General features: G+C 37.5%; 1 protein-coding gene across 8 annotated transcripts in view; it reads left to right on the top strand.

Moving 5' to 3' along the window:
• The window catches only part of RBBP6 (RB binding protein 6, ubiquitin ligase), a 35,395-nt gene that overhangs the window by 6,666 nt on the left and 13,114 nt on the right, over positions 1 to 15,615 (top strand). For 4 of the 8 annotated variants that reach the window (XM_088152148.1, XM_088152131.1, XM_088152123.1 and 1 more), the window contains exons 3-11: positions 183 to 221; positions 544 to 580; positions 5,909 to 5,953; positions 8,243 to 8,331; positions 8,456 to 8,552; positions 9,054 to 9,193; positions 10,387 to 10,559; positions 13,248 to 13,351; positions 13,940 to 14,259. In XM_088152148.1, coding sequence (XP_088008274.1) covers positions 183 to 221; positions 544 to 580; positions 5,909 to 5,953; positions 8,243 to 8,331; positions 8,456 to 8,552; positions 9,054 to 9,193; positions 10,387 to 10,559; positions 13,248 to 13,351; positions 13,940 to 14,259 — 1,044 coding nt within the window. Of the gene's footprint in view, positions 1 to 182; positions 222 to 543; positions 581 to 1,111; positions 5,954 to 8,242; positions 8,332 to 8,455; positions 8,553 to 9,053; positions 9,194 to 10,386; positions 10,560 to 13,247; positions 13,352 to 13,939; positions 14,260 to 15,615 lie in introns of those variants that run through there. The other 4 variants (XM_088152150.1, XM_088152117.1, XM_015890294.3 and 1 more) reach the window with 3 other exon arrangements.

The following is a 15,615-nucleotide window of genomic DNA, read 5'->3' as shown; positions in this document are numbered from 1 at the left end:
TTTATTTTATCCCTTCTTTCAATTGTATTCTTTTTATTATTTGCAAATATCACACATGTCCCAAGTTATATTGTGGGATTGAGTAGTCCGTCAGTATTGTAGATAATATAATTTTCTAAATGTAAAATATTCAAGACTTATTTAAAGCCTTTTTTAAATAAGACCTTTTTTCTTTATCACAGAACTCATAAGTTACACAGAATCGTAGACACTCCTCTCAGGTGATGTTTTTTGACCACTACTACCACTTTTAGTCAACATATCCTATCCTGCTTCGGTCTGTCTAGTCAAATCGACTGCCTTGTTCATGGTGTGGGGATTTGGCCTTTTTCCATAAACTTTGCATGTCAGTCTTAGAAAGCAGGTACTTGTAGAAGCTTAATGTTAACGTTCCTTTAGGATCAGAGCCTTTATCAAGTAAGTTTTTGAGGACTGTTTTTTCTTTGCATACAGTTTTAATATGCACTGTTGGTTTCTGGTGGTGAATTTCTGTTTTGTGAGATACCCATTGCTGTTTCTGACAGTATGTTTTCCCTTTTTTAGAAGTCGAACTGATCCAGTGAGTGGACCTTCAAAAGCAGTATGTAAAAACACAATCTCACACTTTTTTCTTCTACACAATCTGCTTAATTTACAATATTGTAGCAATAAAGTATTTTTCTAAATATTTATTTCCCACAGAGAACCATTGATACTGTAATTTACATTGTATTTTGATTCAGTATAGTAAACTGAGCAATGCAGATCATTTTAATGTGATCATAAACACTTGTGCAAAGTGACACTCTGTATTGCATATTGGAATGCTAGATTATTTCCTGTATGACTTTGTGTTGTACAGATAATGTATGATCACTTATGGATCATGTAAGTTAAGGTTTGCACTGCTGAACGTAATTATTTTGTTCTACATTTTGTGTGTCTCTAGTTGGTAGCTGTTTGTTTGTATAGGTTGTTGTGTGCTTTTTGTTTCCTTGAAATAAAAATATTTGGAGTGTATCTTTTTTTGCCACTCTCACATTGTATCAGCTTTTGTTCTTAATATTTCCATTAATTGTTTTTGAAGATATTTTCAAAAACTGCATTATATTGAACTTACTTTTTTCCTCAGATTCAATCATTTATTGAAAGATGAAGGACCATTTGTGCAATTAAATTTATACTGAAAAACACACCCATTCACATGATTTGCATGAGCAGACAACGTAGAATGTGACTGCTATCCTGAGATCCTGTACTTCCTGGCAATTATCTCTGAGCAAGACATAATTAGTTAAACTTAGTATTCATCATACAGAAGAGATATTTTAGTACAGTGACACACTTGTCAGGCCTCCCCAAAGACCTATTCAGTTAAGAAGAGCTGCCCTTATTTGCCCCTTGGGTCACCACAAATTCTTAAATTTTATTTTGCCATTTGATAGCCTATTCAGTTGCTTCCTTTGGTAAGCCCTTGTTTAGATACGATTATTGATCAGTGGGATTTTTTCCCATTTCAACTCATTAAACACATCTATCTCTGTTCTGCTTAAAATTTGCTTAAAGTACTATGAAGTTGTTTTACTTAGGGTTTAAAGTTACAATTTGGCATGTCATCATTAAGTGCTGTTAGTGTTAACTTTATCAGAATGAGAATGGAGCAATGTTAGAAAATAACATTCCATTTTCTAATGCTAGAAAATAAAAGAGCAGTCTGGGTGATCGGTTAGGATATTTATGAAATTGTGCTTATTTAAAAATATTTAGCATTCCTGTGGTAAATAAAATCATAGTTATTGCTTGACTATTAGTTATACAATACATGTCTGGAAACCATTTCTGTTTACAAGTGGCCCAAAACTAAATAATGTAGCAGATTTGTATAAGCTACTCTCATTCTTATTTTATAACTAGTCCTTTTTGCTAGCATGTATAAAAAGTTATGTTCACAAATAAAGTTCAACTTTCATTTAGAATTGTGTGTTCCCTGGCATGTCTATTATACATCTTATAGCTCTGTTTAAAAGTATATGGTTTTAAGCAGGCTTGCAAACAGCTCTAGAAAATCCACTAATTCAGAGACTGCCTACAAACATTTCTGTTAACTGCACTAAAGGAAAGAGCAAGGTTCCATTTGGAGGTTGTCAGGTTTTGCAGTTCAGCTGTTTCAAGCCTATTTGAAACTAGGGTACACGAAGATGATGTTCATTGAATCAAGTAAAAACTTTCTAGCTGCTATGCTAACACACAAAAATGCTATATTGATGAAATCTAGAAAAGGAAATATTGGGGGCAGGTGTGTGTTTCTTTTTTAGGTCTGCGTGAAGTCTTGTCACCTAGTGGGGTTTTTTTTTCGGGTTTGGAGAGGAGACTTCAGTACCTACATGTAATTAGCCATTCCATAGCCAGAGCTTAGAATTAGCTTAATTCAGAGTGGGGGTGCAAGTGTTAGATTTTGAGTTGTTAGGGTATAAATGGAGGATTAGTCGTTCCCTACTGTGCTTGATAACAGAGTAATGTATGGTCCATTAAAAAGTAAAGATTCCTTTCAGTCAGCCTCGAATCCTGGTCACTATATACAAGGACCTCGTGTAGTTCTTGGAAACAATAGAGTGGCTTGCTGTTGCCACTTTCTGAGGCTGTTTTGCTTTGTTTTTAACTTCTCACTGTGGCCTGCTGCACTAGAATTCACCATCCAACTACTAAGTAGCTCTGAGACCTTTCATCTTTTTTTTTATCAGCTAGGTTGGCTAGGTGCTCCCATCTATTGTGGCCTTATGTATACAAGTCATGTTCTTTGCCGGGACCCCCCAGATCCTTTTGTGATGAGTAAATGCCCCTTGTTTCTTAGGAAGACAGAATATCTGGTATACATATATCTTCCTCGGTTCTCCACAAATGGCACAAATTCAGTGTAACAGTGTGCAAAGATCATGTCTCATGTGCCCTGTTTCTGTGGGGAAGTGAAAGAGCACCATGATGGCTGCTCATCTAGGAATCCCTTGTTTTGTGGTGCCTGCTGCTATTTTCTTCCTGTATGATATCTTTTGTCTGACATCCTTAAATACAACTATTATCATCTTTTTGTATGGCATTACATTTCAAAACCTTCCTTACCATACTTGAAATTAAAGATAGTTTAGTGACTAAAATGAGAGTCTTAGCCATTTTGAAGAAACATTTTGAGTCATTTAGTTTGTGTAGTTTTGGCCAGTGTTTGACTCCTAGTCTGTTTTGATTCTCTTTCCTTGCCTTCTTTCCTCAGTCTGTTCCCTTTACTTAACAGTTTCCATAATGGTCACTGAATCCTAAGAGGTTTTTAGACGTCATATATAGGGCTACTGTACATACAGCCGTTTTTAGGTACTATACACATACCTGTATGACTTTGCTAAAAATGTGTGTCATTCACATAGTTGAACTAATGCTGAGAAAAATAAAAATACATGGCCATCCAGACAGCTAGAAATCTGGTGATTGTGCCTAGGAATTTCTCAGAGTTGATAAGACTGGCAGCAAATTATTTCTCTGATTCTTTAGTATTCACTTAAAGTATGCTCTGACATTAGGTGCAAAATTTGAATCAGTAATTGGTGACTGCAGTGACAGATTCTCACATCTGTAATGAAACTCAAATGGGCTCAGATTTGGATGAATGACATCTCAGTTAAAATTAAAATGTTTGAAGGGTAAGAAACCAGCATTAAAGAAGGTGGTACAGGGCTACCAGCTGCTAGCAGACACAGATTCACATATTTCTGTTATTCTAATGGCCAATACAGTACTGATTTATTTCATAAGAGATGCAAATTTGTCTGTACTAACCTGTTTCAAAGAGAGCTAGATAATAGTAGCTGTTGCTATATTCAGTCATTTTTTTCCTCTGGTGGTCCAACCATCTGTTTGTGTTCAGTTTATCTATTTTACGTTCTTGCCTTGTAAAAAGTGTTTTGGCATCCCACATGTTATTTCAAACTCCATTTTAAAATAAAGATTTTAAGTACTGTTTAAAAAAGCAATACTTTTTATCAAGCTACTGCGTGGCTACTTGGTAGCCCAGTAAAATGCTTCAAAATGAACAGGAAACCTAAAACTGCACAAATATCTGCAGTTGGAATTCATCTGGCAAATTTATATATTGAACATGTAGTCCATAATCGCATTATTTCTTCCTGATCCATGCAGTCACCTCCTGGATTTCTTCCATGTATGAAATAATGAGGAATGTGTGTTCAATATTGTATAAACGAGACAGTAATTTTAATAGAAAAACAATTGGGATTGATGGGATATGTCTGAAGGAGTTGGTTGCAGAACCTTCTGATATCCCCGGCTGGTTCTCAGTAGATGTTAGAGCCAGGTGTACGTGCATGTGCTGCTAGTGCACCACTGTTCCACTATAGTATTGGCTTTTTGTGCTGGATCTGAACGGCAGCTGTCAATTTGCATACATAAAACCAAAGGGATGCCTTCGGGCAACTTCAGAGCTGGTCACTTTGGTATACACAACAGGTTCTTCCCCTGTAAGATCCCCCTGACCTCGGGGTTCATTCTGGGGACACATGCTGAGTCCCAGGAGAGATAGATATGAAGCTTCCACTACTGTAAATAGCAATCAGAAGCTAGAAGGAGAATATGTAATTCAATTATGCATTAACAGTATAGGAAATTGAATGTTTCATAACCGAAACATAATCCATTTTTCTTCATTGGCCTTGTTGCAAGACACCTGAAGAATGTTTGCCTGTGCAAAATACCATTTTGATTACTTTTGCCAAGCATTAATTAGAACTGTAACTTAAAAATGTAATTTTAATTTTTTTTTTGGTGAGATTGTCTTTGCAGACTGTGGCTTTATTGACAAGATGATTGCTAAAGCCCAGTCTTGATATACTTGATCTATGTTAGAAGAAACATAGATTTCTTCCCTTAGAAGAAAGAGCTAGAGTTCTCGTACTTTATGCCCTGTCTGTACACGAGAGGTGCTTATCCCTTCGTGGTGGTTGGCATCGGATCATGCATGCCTGTTTATGGGGCATAACATGGTAGTCATCATGGACATAACTGCTTTAAGAGTAGGTTAATTTTATGACTGGAATTCTGAAATTTATCACATAATTGCAGTTTGCCTGATTTAGTTCTAGGACTGCCTCTGTATGCTAAATAGAGATTTCATTAGGTTTAAGTTAGGACTGGAAAATATGTCTTATATCCCTGGTTTTCTAGAACTGGAAAAAAAACCTTGTCACTCCTAGTTTATATAATACCAAGTTTAGGAGTGTGTTAATAAAAAAATCATGAAATATCTATGTATTTTTAAAATTATTCATTAAAATGCATAAATATTTATTTTGCACACTTAATTTCAGCATCTTATATTCAATACTTCTCACAGAACATCTAAGGGATCCCTCATTGTTATCAGCATCCTAATGGTTTTTCTTTAAGCGCGGCATCTATCATCTTCTAAAGCTTAGAATCACCCAAATTTTTAACACATCTAAATGAAAAAGTCTATAAATATGCTCTTTCCCACAACTTGTTTGAACATTTTTTACATCTACTTCTCCCACAGCATACATTACATAAAAATTGAAGGTTTTTAACCTTAACCTACTTTAATATTTAAATGTAGCATTTTTTGACTTTGGAAAATGTAAGCTTGTTTATATTGGTTATACAACATAGCCAAAGTTGAAGCTATTAGGTGAATTGGGGATCCTAGCTTATTTTCTGCAGAACTGAATATTTTGTATTTGACTGCACAGTCCATAGAAGCAAATGATACCTCTCAACCAAAGTTTTCTTTGAAAATTCCTCTCTGTAGAACATAGTTTCAGGCTAAACCTTAATACCACAGCTGAGGCTAAATATGTTGGCTACATGTTGACTGTGGAACTTGAATGTGTGTTTAATTTTTTATGAACAGATTGATGACTCTTCTGCATCTATTTCTCTGGCCCAGCTTACAAAGGTATATACATATATATTTGTCAAATATAACAAAATAAATTGTTGCTTGCTTGGTATTTTGAATGTTTTATGCTGTGATATTTCTACAGTTAATTTCTGTCATAGATGCAAAACGTTTTTAGTAAAAACTACTGAGTCTAAACATTGGAATTGTGTGTATTTATTAATCACTATCCTGTAAAGAGTAGTTCCCAGTATGGGAAGATAGAAGGGGAGTACCTTATCAGCCTCAACATAATGTTGCAGTTTTATTCATCTTCAAGACACAAAGAAGAAGCACTTCTGAAGCTGTTTTATCATTTCTTTGATATGTTACATTAATTTTGCATTGGAAAAATAGCACAATTTTAAAGAAGAATTTTAATACTATTTATGGACTTCTAGGATTTCTCTGTGCAACAGTCAACAGAGAAGTATTTCCCTATCACATGGACACTTTACATGATTATTTTGGGAATCTGCACTCAAAGCCAGAGATAGAGCAATAATTTGCATCAAACAATTTGATCAGTTGTACACTTGTAGTATATATAGCGGGCAATAGCTATGCAACTAATTTGTTTGAACACAGACTGTGTAAATGTATTTATAGGAATATACCAATGTGTATGTGTGGCATACTGGCAAATGTGACCTTCTTAAACTGTTGTATCAACTTTGTTTGCAATGAAACTGCTTGCATTTCTGCTCAGCAATGTGTAATTTTGTCTGGGAAAGCACTAGTGATAACACATCCAAATAAATGACTGCTCTTTAAAATTTTGAGTTAGAAGCAGTATTGCCTTATATTTCATATGTCTTTTTGTGAATAAAGGCTGGAGTTGTATTTTTTCAAAAATAAACTACGTTTTCTAGTTTGGAAATTTTGACATGCGTTTGCAAATATTTAATTTAAATCAAGCAAGTCTGGTTTCCATTAGTGCTGTCCTTAAATTTGTCCTTGGTTTTGTAACCTCATGTCAAGTTTATTTTTCTGAGATGTGAAAAAATGTCCAAGAGCTGTACAATTTAAGTTTCAGGTAGAACTTCAGAGAGTATTTCTGTCAAATGCAGAATATTTTTATATAATATAAAGCAGTTCAAAACTGTTACTTACTTTTAACCTCTTTGGTGCTCATAGTTCTTGCATAGAGGAAATGCATTTAACAGTTTTGTTTTATTCCTACTGTGTATTAAATGCCATATTTGAATTTTGGTCTATTCCTACTAATGTTCTGTGCTATTGGATATGTTCTGTAAACCTGTTTGGGTTCAAACAAATTAGCTACGTATTTGTAAAATAGTTTTCTGTAAATGTGAACAATTTCATAGTTGTTAATCTGCATTGTTAAGAAACGTTATGTATTTTAATCAACTGTTTAATAAAATGTTGAAACTAGCTGTTTGCTTTTGTGGATGAATGTATTAAAAAGTGTGCATGGAGGATCTGAATGTTAGGTGATTGGATATCTGAGCAATTAATAACCAATCCCTTCAACCTTGCTGATATCTATATTTAGTGTGCAAGTGACCCATCTTAACAAGTTTCTAGAATTGTTAGCTTTACATCACAACTATGGCTTGCACCCTAAAAGGGCTGTCATCCTGAAAGTTGTGTGCCCAAAGCATTTTGCGTTGCATCAGATTCCAGTTGACAAAAAGTTAGTTGTTTAATCTATGTTTATACCTTTCTGGATATGTTAGATGAATTTCTTCATTTTGCTTTCATAGATACCAGAAGGGAACTTACAAGTAATTTCCTAACTTTTAAAAAATAGTCCAGATAAGTGTCCGAAACTTCAGTTTTCAGGATGACACTGCCTTTTTAATATTTCTAAGTGTAAAACAATAATGCTGTGCTGCAAAATGGAGGCCATGAATTGCACCCTATCTTTCCAGAGTAACCATCTTAAAATTCATGGCTTTTTGTCTCTAAGAATTGCAGAAGGCACCTTTCAAAAGATTTAACTTCAGGCCACTTGAATTTATCCCAGGAAACAGGTGCACTTACACAAGCCTTTGTGTCAGGTACAAGCAGCCTCATGCGTAGAGTGTCCCAACAAGGAAGGCAGTTTTGTTTGTTGGTTGGTTTGTTTGTGTTTGTTTTAATCAGGGCGTCAGGCACATAAACATCATGTAATGGCGTAAGGACTCCCTGGAACATCTTCAGGATAATCTGAGCTGTTTTTGAGACAACTTCAGTTAGCATTGTGCTGCTCTTTACAGGATTGGATGAGTGGTGTTTTCTTTGACTGGATGGCCTTACATGTGTTTTCTAATGTGTGTTGTCAAATGATTACCTATTGAACAGACCGCCAATCTGGCTGAAGCCAATGCTTCTGAAGAAGATAAAATTAAAGCTATGATGTCACAGTCTGGCCACGAATATGATCCAATCAAGTAAGTCTTCACCATGTCACACACCAAAACGAAGCAAAAAAGCTAACTTTGGAACAATTTACATAGTTACATTTTTTAAAAACAATCTGCAAAGATGCACACTTCTTTTCTTACACCTTTTTAGTTACATGAAGAAGCCCCTGGGTCCACCACCGCCATCATACACTTGCTTTCGTTGTGGAAAACCTGGTCATTATATAAAGATCTGCCCAACCAATGGGGTAAGACTGGTCTTGCTTTGATTATTGAAGTAGCTTGTCTCTAGTTTCCTTACGACAGCTTGGTAATACTTTTCTTAATTCATTGGGGAGGGAAGATTCCCTCACGCTAAGCTAACTAGGGTATCTTCTGTGGATATTTCTGGTCTGGTTTAGAGGTATGGCGGATGGGGGGATGGGTGAGCAAGGCAGTATCTGCTTTCTGTGTGCCTCCAGTCCTGGGAGCAAAGGAGAGGAAGGTGACGAAGAACTACTGTGTGTTGGAGTATTAATGGAGGGTGCTACTGATTGAAGTTTAAAGGTAGTTGAGCTCCCTGTCAGTCTCTATCTGCACTCAAAAGGGCAGTAGGATTATTTGTTGTCTTCCAATGAGAACTGACTGACTGAATACAATTCTTTTTGAAGCTACAAAATTTATCCTTTGATCAAAACAAGTATATGAAGATAAAGTTGACAAGTTGCAGGAAGTATATTTTAAACAGTGTTTCTGTTTTTCCTTAATAGGACAAGAACTTTGAGTCTGTTCCCAGGATTAAGAAGAGTACTGGAATTCCACGAAGTTTCATGATGGAAGTGCAGGACCCTAATACAAAGGGTGCCATGCTTACCAACACGGGGAAATACGCTATTCCAACTATTGATGCGTAAGTAATAGAGATCTTTGCAAAACATCATCTCTTAAACCTGCCTGAAAAACTAAAGCTGGAATCTAGATAGGTAGATGGTTAACAATAAATTGATTTGTTACGGAATTCTTTCTTATGATACCTTAATAATATGCTGTTTCTGTTTATTGATTTAATAATACTTATGAATTGCACATCCGTGGTTATAGATTCTAGAGTTCCATATCAGAATTCACGTTTCATCTCTCTCCCCTTACCTGAATTGTTTAAGGAGCCTATCAAACTCTACAGCTGTGATAGCTAAGGGCTGCTAAAAGATAATTAATTAGAAATGTATCTCCATGCCAGACAGGTCATAAATGTAACTTTTTCTTGCATGAAAACTCACACTCACTTTGCATGCAGGGTGGGAAATGATCTGGGCCCTCAAAGTGTCCTTGTTGCTAGAGGAGGAACGGGTTTCAGCTTAGGAAAAACAGCAAAGCCAAGGCTTCTCGGGAATCTTGGTCCTAAGGAAAAGGATTGTTTCCACCTTAGATCTTTGATTTGCAATTCTATCCTTAGCCCAGGCTTTGGGGGCATGCATTTTTGCTTATTACAGAAAGTAGTATGTACAGCGAGTAACTAAAAAATGTTGCCAAGGTCCCTGCTTTGGTTTACTCTGTGGCAGTGATGGTCAATTCATTTCCATTTGCCTGTTTAAAGTGTTGGAACTTAATCAGTGAAAGAACTTTCTGGGCAGTGACGTGACCAGCACCTAATCAGTTAATAAGTTAATCACTTATTTGGGATTGATAAATGATGGTCAGTAATAATCATGTCACTGCCCAGAAAGCTCTTTCCTACTACTCTGTGGCCTCTTTAGGGGTTAATCTCTATTTTAAGTACTGTTACTTTCTACTGCTGTTGGTTTGCTGTTTCAGTAATTTTGAACTTTCTAATGTTTGATAAGTTGCTTTTAGTCCACTGAATAAATAAAAAAGCTGCTGTCTCCCCACCATCTTGGCTCTGCCAAGTTCACTGAATATAAAATGATCTTTATCTAATTAAAATGCAGCTTTAGAGTTAATGCTTCTATTAATTTGGCCAGATCTGTGTTCAGGAATGTGGAAGAAAAATTTTAAGACGTGTCCTCAAAATTATAACATGCTTAATGCTACTTTTCTCCTACAAAGGTAACAAAAGATTTCACTGATGTTTATTTTTTCCAGCGAGGCTTATGCTATTGGGAAGAAAGAGAAGCCCCCTTTCTTGCCAGAGGAGCCATCATCTTCCTCAGAGGAAGATGATCCTATTCCAGATGAATTGTTGTGTCTGATCTGCAAGGATATCATGACTGATGCTGTGGTGATTCCCTGTTGTGGAAATAGCTACTGTGATGAATGTGAGTTTTGTAGCCTGCTCAGTAGCCAAAGGCAAGGGAAAAGAGCAGTGATTCTCTTTGTGTCACATGGAGGGATCTGTGTTTGTGCAGACCAATGTTCTGGCATGTTCTTGAGCTGAGCTAGCAGGAGGCCCATCCATGTACCTGTTGGATGCCCTCAGTTACCTTGATAACTTCAAGTAGACTGTTTTCCTTATGGGTTATGCATTACTGGGCTTTTTAATTCTTTCCAATCCAATAGAATGTTGGAAATAAGTTATTTAAAGATGGTGGGGATTCTGTCCGGCAGCAGGATAACTCTCCAAAAATTGGATGGAAATGGAGCAAATTTGGTTTGGAGGAACAAGCTGGCAAAAGAAAGATGGAGTTTAAAAATGGCTGAATCATACTGGAGGCTGCTGAGGAAAAGAAAGATTAAAAGAAAGAATAACTCGTGTAGGGGAGACACTGGCTCAGAATGTTGCTGAATATTCCATTCTACTTAATTTTTTTATTATTAATTAAATTCAAAAAAAAGAATACACCTGTTCCATTCTAAGCCCCCTCTCATCTGGTGCTTCCTTGTGCACATTCATACACAATATAAGGGGACGCAGCACAAGGGGAGAGCCATTTCTGACCGGTGTCACACTGGCAATTGGTATGACTCTTACTAAAAATTATTCTGCTTTTCTCAGGGCCATAGTGATTCTGATTCTTTGTGGTCCTCATATCCACCCCAGTGCTGTGCCACCTCTTTCCCTCTTTTGTGACCTTTCTTGTTCTGTGAGATTTTTATTCATGGCATTCTTGTTTCTTCCCTGCAATTTGCACATGTGTGTCATGGATGATATTCCTCTCTTTTACATCCCTGTCCTGGTGGCGATAAAGAATGGTCCGCCAGTGCTACTGCTTCCTCTCCCGCCTTTTCTCAGGGTGTTCCCCTTCATGATATTCATAAGGCTGCAGCATAACAGAAGTAACAGCCATAGAAGCAGCTTCCTTTGATAAAGTTGAACTTTGTCCTTTTCCCTCGTAGGACCACCTTCGCCAACATCTATAAATAAGTTCACTATTCTCCCATCAGCGTGATATGTGGAGACCATGAACAACAAAGCAAATAACCTGTAATTTCTGTGGTCACCTGTGCATTTAAACAATCTTCCATCCTTCTCTGTCATAGGTTTTTTATTCATTGCTGTATAGAATAGAAGGGACACGCTGATAGAGATTTGGGCAGCCTGACACTGTAGAGATAGTTGAGGGCTGGAATCCTGCCAACTCAGCTCAACCAGGAAATGTCCCAAGACATTGCTATGTGCAGATGCAGCTAGATACAGATCCATCAGTACTCAGATGGCCACTGGAATACCAAACGTGTTCTGGGCTAAAAGGCTGTTTTTTTTCCCTAAGCTGTTCAGTGCAGGTATTCTAGGATGAAATGCAAGGTAGCAGAATGGCCCCTTCTTGCCCTGGAAGATGCAACAGGCTTTTCCTCCAACCAGTCCTCCTGAGGTTAGAGGAAAAGCCTTAGAACATGTTCCTTCGTGTTAGATTTCTTACTGGTCAGTTATTTTGCTTTTTTTGTTTTGTTTTCTGCATTGCATCATTCAGTTATCAATATGTGAATTGGAAGGGATCTTATAGGTCACTTGGAAGCCATCAGCAACTGGACATGTCAAACCAGGCTCAGATTGAATCCCAGCAAGACAGAGTAGCCAGAAATCATCTGGCTCCATAAAAGCACCAACTTTATAATGAGCCTGCACGCCTCCAAAACAGCAGGTTTCTGATCTGGAGTGTTCTTTTGGACACCCATCTCCTGCTGGAATATGTGGAAGTTAAGGCCTAGAAAATCTTCTCCCAGCTTAGACTAGATTTGGCCTTTCTTAGGGCCAGATGTTCATACTTTTGTCACCTTGTATCTGGACTACCACAAGGCAGCCTACCTGTTCAGAAGCTTCAGTTGGTAGAAAATACAGCAGCCTATGTGCTGCCCGGTAAAATCTATTGATCAGAGTTGCGCTTCTTCAGCCTCCACACTGGTTTCCTATAGATTTCCAGGAACAATTCAAAGTGCTGGTATATAAAACCTTTCATGGCTTAGGACCTGGCTATCTTCAGGACTGCCTGCTCCACGTAGAATTGGTGTGTTCTACATATCTGAGTTGTGAAGGCATGCGGTATATGTGTCAGATAGACAGGAGCTATTCCAACCTACTTGCTCAGTGCAGGAGTCTGCCAAACCATCCCCAGCAGATGGCCATCACCAAGAAATTCCCTCTAATAGTCATCCTGAATCTCCTTTCTTTAATTTCAACCCATTGGTCTGAGTGGAAAACAGATCTGCCCTCTTTTCCAGGTGACAAGCTTTTAGATACCGCTGTTATATCCCCCCTTAGTTTTCTCTTGCTCAGCTTCTTTAGCCATTCCTCATGATGCTTGCCTTCCAGATTCCTTATCATCCTGGTAGATCTTCCCCAAATCGGTTGTAAATTCTCCATATCCCTGTTAAATTGTGGTGCCCAGAACTGAATGTAGGGTTCCTAGTTCACACTTAGCTGCAGCACTTAAAATTTAGTGTCCTTTAGACATTGGTGACTGTTAAAAGTTCTTAACTGTGCTATACTTGTCCATCCATGCATACCCTGACATACTCTGGTTATAATGTTCTGTGCATTCAAAATGGAATTTTCAAATTATTTACAGGTATCCGAACATCCTTGCTAGAATCAGAGGAACATACCTGTCCAACTTGTCATCAGACAGATGTTTCTCCTGATGCTTTAATTGCCAACAAATTTTTACGCCAGGTAACTGCAAATCTACCTATATTAATCTCTGAGTGCACTTCCCCTGCTGTTTTTTTAATCACTTTATACTGTTCTGAGTGGGAGAGGTTCTGCTGAACATTTAGAGGGAAAGATGATCAGATTAAGCTGGTTGATTGGTCTGTGATTTGACAGAATTATCCAAGTGTCTCTCTTCCTCCTGTATCAAGACCAGATGAATGTTAAGTTTCTGTACAAAGATGGGAAATCTGTTCTGCTGCTTACTCTGTTTACATCATGTGTAAGTAAATAGGTGAAGACATAGTCTATCTATTTGCATCACACATTACTCTTGATTAGTGTTAATCTTGGTGGACAGTGTTTTGTCTTTTAGTCTTTTGCTTAGCATTTTGTAGAAATTCAGTCTGGTTGAACAGTTTAAATTTAAGGTATTCTATGAACCCAGAAAACATATTCATTAAGTCACCAAGTGAAATATGTAATGCAGATACAGCCCTTGTTTCTAACATCCACCCTGTACAATGCAGCAAATGACCCCTGTGGAAGTGAAGCCATGCTGTTATTTCAGAAAGTTTTGACTCATCAGTTCATTCATTTTTCTCTCTTTAGGCTGTAAATAACTTCAAAAATGAAACAGGCTACACTAAAAGGCTCCGCAAGCAGGCCCCGCCACCAAGACCGGCAATTCAGCGGAACGTGCCTTCTGTGCCGAGGCCAACAGGCTCTAGGCAGCAGGATCCCCTCATCCTTCCAGTCACTTCTGCTCCTGTTCATGGCACTGCGTCTCCCCCCTTGTCTTTGACGCCTGGCCAAGCACCCCCTACAACAAGCACGTTGGTCGTGAGCCAGTCTGCCACCACCTCAGTCAGTGATGTGCCTGCAGCAATATCCATGGCAATTCATGCTGACAAGCCTGAAGGACCTTTCCGGTAAGTCAGCTAGAGTGGGAGGTAGCATTCCTTTCTGCGTTTATCTCCAGAATCTCTGATACCACGTGTAGCTAAAGTTACAGCTGCATCCTTCAAGGTCTTTCTTGTGAGGTCCCTCATCCAGTGTGAGAACTTTCATTGGTCTCATGATCCTTGCAGAACATGCAAACTATTTTAACATTTCTACCACTAGAAATGAGATTTCAAATTGGGTAGGATTCTTACATCTCTGATCAAGAGTAGCCTGTCTTCAACTTTTAACCTGTTTTCATTAAATTTTCTTATAATAATATTGCACAAATGCTTCCATGAATTATTGTGTTTTTGAATTGCAAAGAATGCTGGAAGGAACCGAATTATGCAATCTCTGGGAATTGATTCAGTCGCTATATTTGGATCCTGCTCTACCTTTCAAAGACTTCAGCACACAAAATCATGTGAACTTAAACTGTGCTTAATTAGTTCTTGAATCAATGTTGTCTGCAAGTAAAATACTTTTATCAGATGTTGCCTACATTCAGTAGACCCTTAAAATCTGTGGTAAACTAGCTACCATTAAATTGATGGTAATTGAAACTATGATTTGAAGTCCCCAATCTAATCTCCTCCAAATACATTTTGACTATCAGTCCAGAATTTAAGCCAGCAAGCTGGCTAGAATTTTAAAAATTACAATGCCAACACATCTGTAAGTGAAAGGTTGAAAAATACTGAGTCATAGGAACCAGTTAAACAAATGTGCAGTAAGTTGGTTTTGAGGGCCCTCTATATTTTGCCAGCTACATTGATTAAACCATATTTATAAACTTTGTATATTATTTCAAAACAATTATGTTAAGACATGGAAAGAAATTAAGAAAGACCTGCTAAGATGGGAGAAATTACAGTTGTCATTGCTGGGGAGAATTTCTGTGATAAAAATGAATGTATTGCCTAGAATGATGTTTTTGTTTCAAACAATACCTATTTTGACAACTGATGTACCATTTAAGCAATGGCAAAAAATATATTTCTAGGTTTGTATGGCAAGGGAAAAAGCCAAGGGATAAATATAAAATCCTCCAAGATGCAAAGGAATGAGGAGGATTGGGATTGCTTGATTTGAAATTGTATTTTGCAGCCTGCACTTGATTTGGGTGAAAGAGTGGGTGCTGCTGAGAAATAAGAGAATTTTAGAACTAGGAGGGCATGACCTAAGGTTTGAATGGAATAGTTTTCTATGGCATGATAAAGTTAAGGTTAATGTAGATTTTAAAAATCACTATTATTAGAAGTGCCATATTGAGAATATGGAATAGTTATAAACCCAGATTCTGCCTGAAAATGCCTTTATGGGTCTCAGCACAAGAAGCATTT

The sequence above is a fragment of the Python bivittatus genome, unplaced genomic scaffold (genome assembly GCF_059951505.1).
Source record: "Python bivittatus isolate LINGU-HERP-01145 unplaced genomic scaffold, Pbiv_v1 ctg000030_np1212, whole genome shotgun sequence".
Lineage (NCBI taxonomy): Eukaryota > Metazoa > Chordata > Lepidosauria > Squamata > Pythonidae > Python > Python bivittatus.
This window is presented reverse-complemented; position numbering and strand designations above follow the sequence as displayed.